This window comes from Scyliorhinus torazame, chromosome 6 (assembly GCF_047496885.1).
Source record: "Scyliorhinus torazame isolate Kashiwa2021f chromosome 6, sScyTor2.1, whole genome shotgun sequence".
NCBI classification, from domain to species: domain Eukaryota; kingdom Metazoa; phylum Chordata; class Chondrichthyes; order Carcharhiniformes; family Scyliorhinidae; genus Scyliorhinus; species Scyliorhinus torazame.
Window position 1 is genome coordinate 14,495,246 of NC_092712.1, and position 15,497 is coordinate 14,510,742.

The 15,497-nt window shown below is 56.0% G+C and overlaps 1 protein-coding gene across 1 annotated transcript in view; it reads left to right on the plus strand.

Moving 5' to 3' along the window:
- The window catches only part of shrprbck1r (sharpin and rbck1 related), a 166,611-nt gene that overhangs the window by 35,290 nt on the left and 115,824 nt on the right, over positions 1–15,497 (plus strand). Inside the window, exons 3-4 of the mRNA XM_072507947.1 lie at positions 7,536–7,730; positions 12,497–12,638. Coding sequence (XP_072364048.1) covers positions 7,536–7,730; positions 12,497–12,638 — 337 coding nt within the window. The remainder of the gene's footprint in view (positions 1–7,535; positions 7,731–12,496; positions 12,639–15,497) is intronic.

Genomic DNA, 15,497 nt, shown 5'->3' on the forward strand with positions numbered 1-15,497 from the left:
CACTGACTCTCGAGCAGTGTGGCCCTGCCCCGGCACTGACTCTCGGGCAGTGTGACTGTCCCGGCACTGACTCTCGAGCAGTGTGGCCCTGCCCCGGCACTGACTCTCGGGCAGTGTGGCCCTGCCCCGGCACTGACTCTCGGGCAGTGTGACTGTCCCGGCACTGACTCTCGGGCAGTGTGACTGTCCCGGCACTGACTCTCGGGCAGTGTGGCCCTGTCCCGGCACTGACTCTCGGGCAGTGTGGCCCTGTCCCGGCACTGACTCTCGGGCAGTGTGGCCCTGCCCCGGCACTGACTCTCGGGCAGTGTGGCCCTGCCCCGGCACTGACTCTCGGGCAGTGTGACTGTCCCGGCACTGACTCTCGGGCAGTGTGGTCCTGTCCCGGCACTGACTCTCGGGCAGTGTAGCCCTGCCCCGGCACTGACTCTCGGGCAGTGTGACTGTCCCGGCACTGACTCTCGGGCAGTGTGACTGTCCCGGCACTGACTCTCGAGCAGTGTGGCCCTGCCCCGGCACTGACTCTCGGGCAGTGTTACTGTCCCGGCACTGACTCTCGGGCAGTGTAACTGCCCCGGCACTGACTCTCGCGCAGTGTGGCCCTGCCCCGGCACTGACTCTCGGCAGTGTGACTGTCCCGGCACTGACTCTCGGGCAGTGTGGCCCTGCCCCGGCACTGACTCTCGGGCAGTGTGGCCCTGCCCCGGCACTGACTCTCGGGCAGTGTGGCCCTGTCCCGGCACTGACTCTCGGGCAGTGTGACTGTCCCGGCACTGACTCTCGGGCAGTGTGACTGTCCCGGCACTGACTCTCGGGCAGTGTGGCCCTGCCCCGGCACTGACTCTCGGGCAGTGTGGCCCTGTCCCGGCACTGACTCTCGGGCAGTGTGACTGTCCCGGCACTGTCTCTCGGGCAGTGTGGCCCTGTCCCGGCACTGACTCTCGAGCAGTGTGACCCTGCCCCGGCACTGACTCTCGGGCAGTGTGACTGTCCCGGCACTGTCTCTCGGGCAGTGTGGCCCTGTCCCGGCACTGACTCTCGAGCAGTGTGACCCTGCCCCGGCACTGTCTCTCGGGCAGTGTGACTGTCCCGGCACTGACTCTCGGGCAGTGTGGCCCTGCCCCGGCACTGACTCTCGGGCAGTGTGACTGCCCCGGCACTGACTCTCGGGCAGAGTGGTCCTGTCCCGGCACTGACTCTCGGGCAGTGTGGCCCTGCCCCGGCACTGACTCTCGGGCAATGTGGCCCTGTCCCGGCACTGACTCTCGGGCAATGTGGCCCTGTCCCGGCACTGACTCTCGGGCAGTGTGGCCCTGCCCCGGCACTGACTCTCGGGCAGTGTGACTGCCCCGGCACTGACTCTCGGGCAGTATGGCCCTGTCCCGGCACTGACTCTCGGGCAATGTGGCCCTGTCCCGGCACTGACTCTCGGGCAATGTGGCCCTGTCCCGGCACTGACTCTCGGGCAGTGTGACTGTCCCGGCACTGACTCTCGGGCAGTGTGACTGTCCCGGCACTGACTCTCGAGCAGTGTGGCCCTGCCCCGGCACTGACTCTCGGGCAGTGTGACTGTCCCGGCACTGACTCTCGAGCAGTGTGGCCCTGCCCCGGCACTGACTCTCGGGCAGTGTGGCCCTGCCCCGGCACTGACTCTCGGGCAGTGTGACTGTCCCGGCACTGACTCTCGGGCAGTGTGACTGTCCCGGCACTGACTCTCGGGCAGTGTGGTCCTGTCCCGGCACTGACTCTCGGGCAGTGTGGCCCTGCCCCGGCACTGACTCTCGGGCAATGTGACTGTCCCGGCACTGACTCTCGGGCAATGTGGCCCTGTCCCGGCACTGACTCTCGGGCAGTGTGACTGTCCCGGCACTGACTCTCGGGCAGTGTGACTGTCCCGGCACTGACTCTCGAGCAGTGTGGCCCTGCCCCGGCACTGACTCTCGGGCAATGTGGCCCTGCCCCGGCACTGACTCTCGGGCAGTGTGGCCCTGTCCCGGCACTGACTCTCGGGCAGTGTGGCCCTGCCCCGGCACTGACTCTCGGGCAGTGTGACTGTCCCGGCACTGACTCTCGGGCAGTGTGACTGTCCCGGCACTGACTCTCGAGCAGTGTGGCCCTGCCCCGGCACTGACTCTCGGGCAGTGTGACTGTCCCGGCACTGACTCTCGGGCAATGTGGCCCTGCCCCGGCACTGACTCTCGGGCAGTGTGACTGTCCCGGCACTGACTCTCGTGCAGTGTGACTGTCCCGGCACTGACTCTCGGGCAATGTGGCCCTGCCCCGGCACTGACTCTCGGGCAGTGTGACTGTCCCGGCACTGACTCTCGGGCAGTGTGACTGTCCCGGCACTGACTCTCGAGCAGTGTGGCCCTGCCCCGGCACTGACTCTCGGGCAGTGTGACTGTCCCGGCACTGACTCTCGGGCAATGTGGCCCTGCCCCGGCACTGACTCTCGGGCAGTGTGACTGTCCCGGCACTGACTCTCGGGCAGTGTGACTGTCCCGGCAAAGACTCTCGGGCAGTGTGGCCCTGCCCCGGCACTGACTCTCGGGCAGTGTGACTGTCCCACGGCACTGACTCTCGAGCAGTGTGGCCCTGCCCCGGCACTGACTCTCGGGCAGTGTGGCCCTGCCCCGGCACTGACTCTCGGGCAGTGTGACTGTCCCGGCACTGACTCTCGGGCAGTGTGACTGTCCCGGCACTGACTCTCGGGCAGTGTGGCCCTGCCCCAGCACTGACTCTCGGGCAGTGTGGCCCTGCCCCGGCACTGACTCTCGGGCAGTGTGACTGTCCCGGCACTGACTCTCGGGAGTGTGGCCCTGCCCGGGCACTGACTCTCGGGCAGTGTGACTGTCCCGGCACTGTCTCTCGGGCAGTGTGGCCCTGTCCCGGCACTGACTCTCGAGCAGTGTGACTGTCCCGGCACTGACTCTCGGGCAGTGTGGCCCTGCCCCGGCACTGACCCTCGAGCAGTGTGACTGTCCCGGCACTGACTCTCGGACAGTGTGACTGTCCCGGCACTGACTCTCGGGCAGTGTGGCCCTGCCCCGGCACTGACTCTCGGGCAGTGTGACTGTCCCGGCACTGACTCTCGGGCAGTGTGACCCTGCCCCGGCACTGACTCTCGGGCAGTGTGGCCCTGCCCCGGCACTGACTCTCGGGCAGTGTGGCCATGCCCCGGCACTGACTCTCGGGCAGTGTGGCCCTGCCCCGGCACTGACTCTCGGGCAGTGTGACTGTCCCGGCACTGACTCTCGGGCAGTGTGACTGTCCCGGCACTGACTCTCGGGCAGTGTGACTGTCCCGGCACTGACTCTCGGGCAGTGTGGCCCTGCCCCGGCACTGACTCTCGGGCAGTGTGGCCCTGCCCCGGCACTGACTCTCGGGCAGTGTGACTGTCCCGGCACTGTCTCTCGGGCAGTGTGACTGCCCCGGCACTGACTCTCGGGCAGTGTGACTGTCCCGGCACTGACTCTCGGGCAGTGTGGCCCTGCCCCGGCACTGACTCTCGGGCAGTGTGGCCCTGCCCCGGCACTGACTCTCGGGCAGTGTGGCCCTGCCCCGGCACTGACTCTCGGGCAGTGTGGCCCTGTCCCGGCACTGACTCTCGGGCAGTGTGACTGTCCCGGCACTGACTCTCGGGCAGTGTGGCCCTGTCCCGGCACTGACTCTCGGGCAGTGTGACTGTCCCGGCACTGACTCTCGGGCAGTGTGACTGCCCCGGCACTGACTCTCGGGCAGTGTGACTGTCCCGCGGCACTGACTCTCGGGCAGTGTGACTGTCCCGGCACTGACTCTCGGGCAGTGTGACTGTCCCGGCACTGACTCTCGGGCAGTGTGGCCCTGCCCCGGCACTGACTCTCGGGCAGTGTGCCTGCCCTGGCACTGACTCTCGGGCAGTGTGACTGTCCCGGCACTGACTCTCGGGCAGTGTGGCCCTGCCCCGGCACTGACTCTCGGGCAGTGTGACTGCCCTGGCACTGACTCTCGGGCAGTGTGACTGTCCCGGCACTGACTCTCGGGCAGTGTGACTGTCCCGGCACTGACTCTCGGGCAGTGTGACTGCCCCGGCACTGACTCTCGGGCAGTGTGACTGCCCCGGCACTGACTCTCGGGCAGGATCTACAAGCATTTAGAGAGGCAAGGACTGATTCGGGGCAGTCAGCATGGCTTTGTGCGTGGAAAATCATGTCTCACAAATTTGATTGAGTTTTTTGAGGGAGTGACCAAGAAGGTAGATGAGGGTAGTTCAGTAGACGTTGTCTACATGGACTTTAGCAAAGCCTTTGACAAGGTACCGCATGGTAGGTTGTTGCAGAAGGTTAAAGCTCACGGGATCCAGGGTGAGGTTGCCAATTGGATTCAAAATTGGCTGGACGACAGAAGGCAGAGGGTGGTTGTAGAGTGTTGTTTTTCAAACTGGAGGCCTGTGACCAGTGGTGTGCCTCAGGGATCGGTGCTGGGTCCACTGTTATTTGTGATTTATATTAATGATTTGGATGAGAATTTAGGAGGCATGGTTAGTAAGTTTGCAGATGACACCAAGATTGGTGGCACAGTGGATAGTGAAGAAGGTTATCTAGGATTGCAACGGGATCTTGATCAATTAGGCCAGTGGGCCGACGAATGGCAGATGGAGTTTAATTTAGATAAATGTGAGGTGATGCATTTTGGCAGATCGAATCAGGCCAGGACCTACTCAGTTAATGGTATGGCGTTGGGGAGAGTTATAGAACAAAGAGATCTAGGAGTACAGGTTCATAGCTCCTTGAAGGTGGAGTCGCAGGTGGACAGGGTGGTGAAGAAGGCATTCGGCATGCTTGGTTTCATTGGTCAGAACATTGAATACAGGAGTTGGGACGTCTTGTTGAAGTTGTACAAAACATTGGTACGGCCACACTTGGAATACTGTGTGCAGTTCTGGTCACCCTATTATAGAAAGGATATTATTAAACTAGAAAGAGTGCAGAAAAGATTTACTAGGATGTTGCCGGGACTTGATGGTTTGAGTTATAAGGAGAGGCTGGATAGACTGGGACTTTTTTCCCTGGAGCGTAGGAGGCTTAGGGGTGATCGTATAGAGGTCTATAAAATAATGAGGGGCATAGATAAGGTAGATAGTCAACATCTTTTCCCAAAGGTAGGGGAGTCTAAAACTAGAGGGCATAGGTTTAAGGTGAGAGGGGAGAGATTCAGAAGGGCCCAGAGGGGCAATTTCTTCACTCAGAGGGTAGTGAGTGTCTGGAATGGGCTGCCAGAGGTAGTAGTAGAGGCGGGTACAATTGTGTCTTTTAAAAAGCATTTGGATAGTTACATGGGTAAGATGGGTATAGAGGGTTATGGGCCAAGTGCGGGCAACTGGGACTAGCTTAATGGTAAAAACTGGGCGGCATGGACTGGTTGGGCCGAAGGGCCTGTTTCCATGCTGTAAACTTCTATGATTCTATGATTCAGTGTGACTGCCCCGGCACTGACTCTCGGGCAGTGTGGCCCTGCCCCGGCACTGACTCTCGCGCAGTGTGACTGTCCCGGCACTGACTCTCGGGCAGTGTGGCCCTGCCCCGGCACTGACACTCGGGCAGTGTGACTGGCCCGGCACTGACTCTCGGGCAGTGTGGCCCTGCCCCGGCACTGACTCTCGGGCAGTGTGGCCCTGCCCCGGCACTGACTCTCGCGCAGTGTGACTGTCCCGGCACTGACTCTCGGGCAGTGTGGCCCTGTCCCGGCACTGACTCTCGGGCAGTGTGGCCCTGCCCCGGCACTGACTCTCGGGCAGTGTGACTGTCCCGGCACTGACTCTCGGGCAGTGTGGCCCTGCCCCGGCACTGACTCTCGCGCAGTGAGGCCCTGCCCCGGCACTGACTCTCGGGCAGTGAGGCCCTGCCCCGGCACTGACTCTCGGGCAGTGTGGCCCTGCCCCGGCACTGACTCTCGGGCAGTGCGGACCTGCCCCGGCACTGACTCTCGGGCAGTGTGACTGTCCCGGCACTGACTCTCGAGCAGTGTGACTGTCCCGGCACTGTCTCTCGGCAGTGTGACTGCCCCGGCACTGACTCTCGGGCAGTGTGACTGTCCCGGCACTGACTCTCGGGCAGTGTGTCCCTGTCCCGGCACTGACTCTCAGGCAGTGTGGCCCTGCCCCGGCACTGACTCTCGGGCAGTGTGACTGTCCCGGCACTGACTCTCGGGCAGTGTGGTCCTGTCCCGGCACTGACTCTCGGGCAGTGTGGTCCTGTCCCGGCACTGACTCTCGGGCAGTGTGGCCCTGTCCCGGCACTGACTCTCGGGCAGTGTGGTCCTGTCCCGGCACTGACTCTCGGGCAGTGTGACTGGCCCGGCACTGACTCTCGGGCAGTATGGCCCTGCCCCGGCACTGACTCTCGGGCAGTGTGGCCCTGTCCCGGCACTGACTCTCGGGCAGTGTGACTGTTCCGGCACTGACTCTCGGGCAGTGTGACTGCCCCGGCACTGACTCTCGGGCAGTGTGGCCCTGTCCCGGCACTGACTCTCGGGCAGTGTGGCCCTGTCCCGGCACTGACTCTCGGGCAGTATGGCCCTGCCCCGGCACTGACTCTCGGGCAGTGTGACTGGCCCGGCACTGACTCTCGGGCAGTGTGGCCCTGTCCCGGCACTGACTCTCGGGCAGTATGGCCCTGCCCCGGCACTGACTCTCGGGCAGTGTGACTGGCCCGGCACTGACTCTCGGGCAGTATGGCCCTGCCCCAGCACTGACTCTCGGGCAGTGTGACTGTCCCGGCACTGACTCTCGGGCAGTATGGCCCTGCCCCGGCACTGACTCTCGGGCAGTGTGACTGGCCCGGCACTGACTCTCGGGCAGTATGGCCCTGCCCCAGCACTGACTCTCGGGCAGTGTGACTGTCCCGGCACTGACTCTCGGGCAGTGTGGCCCTGTCCCGGCACTGACTCTCGGGCAGTATGGCCCTGTCCCGGCACTGACTCTCGGGCAGTGTGACTGTCCCGGCACTGACTCTCGGGCAGTGTGGCCCTGTCCCGGCACTGACTCTCGGGCAGTGTGGCCCTGTCCCGGCACTGACTCTCGGGCAGTATGGCCCTGCCCCGGCACTGACTCTCGGGCAGTGTGACTGGCCCGGCACTGACTCTCGGGCAGTATGGCCCTGCCCCAGCACTGACTCTCGGGCAGTGTGACTGTCCCGGCACTGACTCTCGGGCAGTGTGGCCCTGTCCCGGCACTGACTCTCGGGCAGTATGGCCCTGTCCCGGCACTGACTCTCGGGCAGTGTGACTGTCCCGGCACTGACTCTCGGGCAGTGTGGCCCTGTCCCGGCACTGACTCTCGGGCAGTGTGGCCCTGTCCCGGCACTGACTCTCGGGTAGTGTGGCCCTGTCCCGGCACTGACTCTCGGGCAGTGTGGCCCTGTCCCGGAACTGACTCTCTGGGAGTGAACCCATATCCATGGACTGAGGCGAGAACTCCTTGATTTACCAGATGGACTTATTCTAGCTGCTGTTATATGTTTGCCTTTTTTACTTTTGATGAATTTGTCTTCTTGTAGCAAGTTCCACTGCTGGTCAACAGAACCAAAAAGGCTCATCAGGAACCCCATTACTGGCTCAGCCTGTGACAGAGGGAGGTCCCGGACTAGGGGCAGAGCCTACGAGAGCTGGCCCATACATCTCCCGAACAGGAATGGACATCTCCCGAACGGGAACGGACATCTCCCGAACAGAAATAGACATCTCCCGAACAGGTATGGTTCTGCACAGGCCCCATCTGGAGTCTGTTCAGTTTTTTGCAGCGCCTCTCCGATCTGCGTGTCCTCGTTCATGAGTCACTGAAAACAAGCGCTGCAAGTACTGCGGATAATAAAGAAAGTGAATGGAATATTGGCATTTGTAGCTAAAGGAATAGAGCGTAAAGGTAAGGAAGTGTTGTTGCAGCTGTACAAGGCACTGATAAGCATCTGGAGTATTGCGCACAGTTTGGGTCCCCTTATTTGAGGAAAGATGTAGTGACATTGGAGGCAGTTCAGAGGAGGTTCATTAGGTTGATTCCAGAGATTCTCCACTCCCGCGCCGGTTGGGAGAATCGCCTGGGCCGCCAAAATTTCCGGGGACGCCGATCCGACGCCCTCCCGCGATTCTCCCAAGCGGCGGGAACGGCCCAGTCAAGTTCCGCGGGCCGCAGGCCGGAGAATCGCCGGAGACACCCAAAATGGCGATTCTCCGGCACCCCCGCTATTCTCAGGCCCGGATGGGCCGAGCGGCCAGGCCGAAACGGCGGGTTCCCCCCGGCGCCGTCCACACCTGGTCGGTGCCGTCGTGAACGGTGCGTGAACGCTGGGGGGGCGGCCTGCGAGGGGGGGTCCTGCACTGGGGGGTACCTCAAATGTGGGGTGGCCCGCGATCGGTGCCTACCGATCGTTGGGCCGTCCTCTCTGAAGGAGGATCTCCTTCCTTCCGCGGCCCCGCAAGATCCGTCCGCCATCTTCTTGCGGGGCGGACTCAGAGGACGGCAACCACGCATGCGCGGGTGACGCCAGTTATGCGGCGCGGGCCGCGTCATCTATGCGGCGCCGCCTTTACGCGGCGACAAGACCTGGCGCGTGTAGATGATCCTAGCTCATTGTCAGGGCCTGAATCGGTCGGGATCGGGGCCATTTCGCGCAGTCGAGAATCCCGCCCGAGGGGTTTGGGCTATTGGATTGGATTTTGCTTATTGTCACGTGTACCAAAGTACGGTGAAAAGTATTTTTCTGCGAACAGCTCATTGAGTACATGAAAAGAAAAGAAGATACATAATAGGGTGCTTGTTATGAAGCGAGATTGAGCAATTTGGTCTGTACACTATTTAGAAGAATGAGGGGAGATCAAATTGAGGTATACAAGATGCTAAAAGGTATGGATACAGTGGACGTGGAGCAGATGCTTCCTCTTGTGGGGCATTCCAGAACGAGAGGTCATCGTCTCAGGATGAGAGATGAGAAATTTAAAACAGCGATGAGGAGCAACTGATTCTCCCAAAGGGTTGTGAATCGGTGGAATTCGCTACCCCAGAGTGCGGAGGATGCCGGGACAGTGAGTAAATTTAAGGAGAAGTTAGACGGGTTTTCTAATTGGTAACGGGTTGGAGGATTGTGGAGAACGGGCAGGATGGTGAAGCTAAGGCCAGAATGGGATCAGCCAGGATTGAATGTCGGAGCAGACTCAAGGGGCTGAATTGCCGACTCCTGCTCCTCGTTCTTGTCAACTCGTATCACACAGGTTCATCAGAATAATACCGGGGCTAAAATATGAGGACAGGTTGCAAAGAGTATAGAATATTAAGGGGTAATCTAATTGAAGTGTTTAAGACGATTAAAAGAGTTGATGAGGGGGACGGAGAGGAAGTATTCGCTTTGTTGGGAGGAATGTTGCCTGGTATGGAGGGCATAAGCTATGAGGAGCGATTGAATAAACTCGGTTTGTTCTCACTGGAACGAAGGAGGTTGAGGGGCGACCTGATAGAGGTATACAAAATTATGAGGGGCATAGACAGAGTGGATAGTCAGAGGCTTTTCCCCAGGGTAGAGGGGTCAATTACTAGGGGGCATAGGTTTAAGGTGAGAGGGGCAAAGTTTAGAGTAGATGTACGAGGCAAGTTTTTTACGCAGAGGGTAGTGGGTGCCTGGAACTCACTACCGGAGGAGGTAGTGGAGGCAGGGACGATAGGGACATTTAAGGGGCATCTTGACAAATATATGAATAGGATGGGAATAGAAGGATACGGACCCAGGAAGTGTAGAAGATTGTAGTTTAGTCGGGCAGTATGGTCGGCACGGGCTTGGAGGGCCGAAGGGCCTGTTCCTGTGCTGTACATTTCTTTGTTCTTTGTTCTTTGTTGAGAGTCCAGAACAAGGGGACAGAACCATAAAAACAGTCAGGCTGGAAAGCTGATTGGAATTCTTCCCAAATAGACTTTCTGTTCATTGTTTGGAAGAATAAACCCATCGAATTCCTGTCTGTTTTTGGTGTCCCGAAGCTGGGTGAACATTTGGGAATGGGAAAATGGGAGAGCGATATGTTTCAGCGAAAAGTGTGGTGAACCAATTTGAACTGTCTTGGGGTTTTGGAATGGGTGCAGAGGCCATTCCCCTGCTTTTACGCTGGAGGATTGGGGCCACAGGGAGGTGAACGGACAAGGGCTTTGAGCACTTCAGATTTAGAACAGATCTGTGACTGTTTCCGGTGGCTTCTTCACCTGATCCCTGCATTGTGCAGACTTGGACAGGCTTGAGTGCTCCGGGTCAGTCAGACCGACCCTGCACATCCTTGGGCTGTGGGGGTGAGATCCACGCAGACACGGGGAGAACGTGCAGACTCCACACAGACAGTGACCCAAGCCGGGAATCGAACCTGGGACCCTGCCGATGTGAAGGAACTGTGCTACCCACTGTGCTAATGTGCTGCCCGTTACATGAAGAATCTCCTGCTGCTCTTATCTGCCTTATGGGTTCCAAGTAACATGACTTTGACAGACTCTTGTTCTGGCCCACAGAGGGTGTTCGTAACTGGGTACGAATTACAACTGGGAATGCAAATACTGTGGCAATCGAGGCTCTTCTGAATTTAACTTTAAACCGCAGTTCAGAGGGAGCTTTACTCTGTATCTAGCCCCATGCTGTACCTGTCCTGGGAGCGTTTTATGGGGACAGTGTAGAGGGAGCTTTACTCTGTATCTAACCCCGTGCTGTACCTGTCCTGGGAGTGTTTGATGGGGACAGTGTAGGGGGAGCTTTACTCTGTATCTATCCCCGTGCTGTACCTGTCCTGGGAGTGTTTGATGGGGACAGTGTAGAGGGAGTTTTACTCTGGATCTAACCCCGTGCTGTACCTGTCCTGGGAGTGTTTGATGGGGACAGTGTAGAGGGAGCTTTACTCTATCAACCCCATGCTATACCTGTCCTGGGAGCGTTTGATGGGGACAGTGTAGAGGGAGCTTTACTCTGTATCTAACCCAGTGCTATACCTGTCCTGGAGTGTTTGATGGGGACAGTGTAGAGGGAGCTTTACTCTGTATCTAACCCCGTGCTATACCTGTCCTGGAGTGTTTGATGGGGACAGTGTAGAGGGAGCTTTACTCTGTACCTAATCCCGTGCTATACCTGTCCTGGGAGTGTTTGATGGGGACAGTGTAGAGGGAGCTTCACTCTGTACATAACCCCGTGCTATACCTGTCCTGGGAGTGTTTGATGGGGACAGTGTAGAGGGAGCTTTACTCTGTATCTAACCCTGAGCTGTACCTGTTCTGGGAGTGTTTGATGGGGACAGTGTAGAGGGAGCTTTACTCTATATCTAACCCCGTGCTATACCTGTCCTGGGAGTGTTTGATGGGGACAGTGTAGAGGGAGCTTTACTCTGTATCTAACCCCGTGCTGTACCTGTCCTGGGAGTGTTTGATGGGGACAGTGTAGAGGGAGCTTTACTCTGTATCTAACCCCGTGCTGTACCTGTCCTGGGAGTGTTTGATGGGGACAGTGTAGAGGGAGCTTTACTCTGTATCTAACCCCGTGCTGTACCTGTCCTGGGAGTGTTTGATGGGGACAGTGTAGAGGGAGCTTTACTCTGTATCTAAACCCGTGCTGTACCTGTCCTGGGAGTGTTTGATGGGGACAGTGCAGAGGGAGCTTTACTCTGTATCTAACCCCGTGCTGTACCTGTCCTGGGAGTGTTTGATGGGGACAGTGTAGAGGGAGCTTTACTCTGTATCTAACCCCGTGCTGTACCTGTCATGGGAGTGTTTGATGGGGACAGTGCAGAGGAAGCTTTACTCTGTATCTAACCCCGTGCTGTACCTGTCCTGGGAGTGTTTGATGGGGACAGTGTAGAGGGAGCTTTACTCTGTATCTAACCCCGTGCTGTACCTGTCCTGGGAGTGTTTGATGGGGACAGTGCAGAGGGAGCTTTTCTCTGTATCTAACCCCGTGCTGTACCTGTCCTGGGAGTGTTTGATGGGGACAGTGTCGAGGGAGCTTTACTCTGTATCTAACCCCGTGCTGTACATGTCCTGGGAGTGTTTGATGGGGACAGTGCAGAGGAAGCATTACTCTGTATCTAACCCCGTGCTGTACCTGTCCTGGGAGTGTTTGATGGGGACAGTGCAGAGGAAGCTTTACTCTGTATCTAACCCCGTGCTGTACCTGTCCTGGGAGTGTTTGATGGGGACAGTGTAGAGGGAGCTTTACTCTGTATCTAACCCCGTGCTGTACCTGTCCTGGGAGTGTTTGATGGGGACAGTGTAGAGGGAGCTTTACTCTGTATCTAACCCCGTGCTGTACCTGTCCTGGGAGTGTTTGATGGGGACAGTGTAGAGGAAGCTTTACTCTGTATCTAACCCCGTGCTGTACCTGTCCTGGGAGTGTTTGATGGGGACAGTGTAGAGGGAGGTTTACTCTGTATCTAATCCCGTGCTGGCGGTAATCTTGAACGTGGATTTATTCACTTTGTGTAATTGTTGAAAATTTATTTTGAATGCTAGAGGACCTGATTGAGGAACTGACCAAGGCGATAGAAAGCGGCGATTGCACCTTGTCGTCCGAGTGTGCAGTGACTCTAGCCCAGCGGAAAGTGTGTCTCGGTATCTGGGCGAAGGACGTTGCCTATCCCAACCAGCAGATTAGGTAACTGCTCATTCACATCACTCCCTATGATCCACAGCGCATCACAAATCTGAAAGAGATATAGTCAATCTTCCAATTGTTGTGGGGCAGGGTTTAGAGAACCCCAAAGTGTATCATGGAGTTCACCGGACCCACAACTTTTAATAGATTGTGGTATGTGGAGCACACGGCCCACTCTACAGGTGTGGTACAGCAGAAATGGAAAAGTATTTTTTAAAGCAAAACAATGTTTATTCTATGAACTCAAGTTAACCTTTTTAAAACATACAGTGAACATCTTAGCAACCATCAATTCAAATACAACCCCCAAAGAATACAACACTAAGTAATCCTTAATAACTTCCCAAACAACATCCAGAAGACAGAAGAAACACCTTTTAATAGAAGCACATCAGGTACATTCACTATGGAGAACATTTATAATTCTGAATTCACCAAATGATCAAGAGATAGTCTTTTCATGGCAGAGAGATCAACAGTACACCTGCTCTGTCTTGCTTCAGCTCCAACACTGAAAACAAAAATAAAACACACCCTGCAGCAAACAACCTAAAACAAAAGTAAAATGCTGACAGACAGCCCAGCTCCACCCACACTCTGACATCACTGATAAACACCCATTTCTTAACGGTACATTTCTTAAACACCCATTTCTTAAAGGGGCTCTCACATGACACAATCGAGTTGAAGTCAAGCAGAGATGTTCAAAATCATCTTGGGGGGGATGTCCGAGGTAGGTTCCTTACCCAGAGAGTGGGGGCATGGAATGCACTGCCTGTGGAAGTTATTGAGTCGGAAACATTAGGAACCTTCAAGCGGCTATTGGATAGGTACATGGATTACGGTAGAATGATGGGGTGTGGATTAATTTGTTCTTAATCTGGGACAAAAGTTCAGCACAACATCGTGGGCCGAAGGGCCTGTTCTGTGCTGTATTTTGCTATGTTCTATGAGGAGGTGATGATGGAGTAACAGGAGGGCCAGTAATTGGGGGACACAGATTAATATAATTGACAGAGGAATGGAGGTGGGGGGGGGCAGATGAAGATATTTTTTGTGCTTTGGGTTACTGTGACTGGAAGGTGCTATCTGAAAGGGCGAAAGAAGCAGATTTAATAATCATTTAAAAATACAATTGAATGAATACTTGAAGGGGAAATCTAATTGGATAACTCTGTGAAAGAGTTTGCCGCCGGGCTCAGGGAGGTGCACCTTACCCAATGACACGGAGCCCAGCCCACAATGTTGCCGAGCCCCACCCATAAAGACATCATGCCCTCCTGACCCCATCCACAATCAGCTCACACAGTGCAAGGCACCGAAACCCAAAATCACTGCCCGACAGTCTGCTGCAGTGCCCTTGAACTTAAGAAAATAATAAGATTGTACTGATCGATAAATTGAAATCCAAGCCTACCTGTTGTCAGCATGACGGTAGAGATGGTCAACATTGAGATCACGGTGTCTTGAGGCAAACTGGCTGATGAGCAGGGGGATGGGGAAATCAGCTGGTGATGTGACTGCAGCACAGCGCAGGCCAGTGCAGGACAGACTGAGTCAGAGAAAAAGGCCAGAAAAAAGGCCAGTCACAGAATCATGGAATTTACAGAAGGAGGCCATTGAGTCTGCACCAGCCCTTGGAAAGAGCACCTCACTTAAGCCCACCTCATCCCCAGTAACCCCACTTAACCCTTTTGGACACTTGAGGACAATTTAGCATGGCCATCCACCTAACCCACACATCTTTGGACTGAGGGAGGAAACCGGAGCACCCGGAGGAAACCCACGCAGACACGGGGAGAGCGTGCAGACTCCACACAGACAGTGGCCCAGCGGGGAATCGAACCTGGGATCCTGGAGCTGTGAAGCAACTGCGCTAACCACTGTGCTACTGTGCTGCCCCGTGGAATCTCCCGTCCAAGTCTAATCTCTGTGGCTTTGCTGGCGACTGGCAGGATTCCGTTCTTCAATTGTCCAGAAGATCAAGAGACTTCTTGAAGGCCACTAAAGAGCGATGGGGGATGGTGGTTAATCACTGGTTATAAATGTGACCACCAGCCATTATATCAGACCAGCATGGGTTCTCTCTTGAGGGATAGAATTTAGACTGGAGAACATGGTGGAGGGACAGATTCTTTTGATTTTCCGGCTTCATTTATTATGCAATCCACGGCAATTTCGATAGATTTTCACCTGCACTTTCTCTTCACAAAATCATCAATCGCATCATCGAAGATAAAATCTTGGAAGGATACATTTTCAGTCATCAGTGTTGCTGAACTTGCCAAATGCTTCTCACACATCATACTTCGCAATGATTTTTCACTCGTCAATGCAGAGAAAGAACGTTGAAAGCAGTTGTGACGGGTATCGTTGAGAAAATCTTCAGAATGGTTTCCACATTTGGAAAGGTTGCCTGCAAACGGTCACGTGGAGGCCTGTACAAATCAGTTGGTGATCTCGAAGCACAGAGCTCATCATTAGTGATGAAATGATTGAATTGTTTCGCTCCATCTTCAAAAGGATTTGTGTCTATGTCCTCTCGGTAGAATTCAATTAATCTCTCACTGCAGCGGCTCTTGGCATTCTCATCTAAACAGTTGTCCAAAAGCACACAAAATAATTCAACAGTCTTCTTCTGAGATTCACTTCTGCTCTGCAATTGCACCATTATTGTGTCACAAATAAGATTGACAGTCTCAACGATGATCTGCTCTTTCCCATTTAAAGTGATTTCATTGTCTAATTTCATCAAAACGCAACTTCCTTGGATACTTCTCATTGTTAGACGGACCTGTATTCTTTGTTAATGTTAGTGCCTCTGCTTCCACTGAGGTATAGTCATTTTGAACTTCTAAC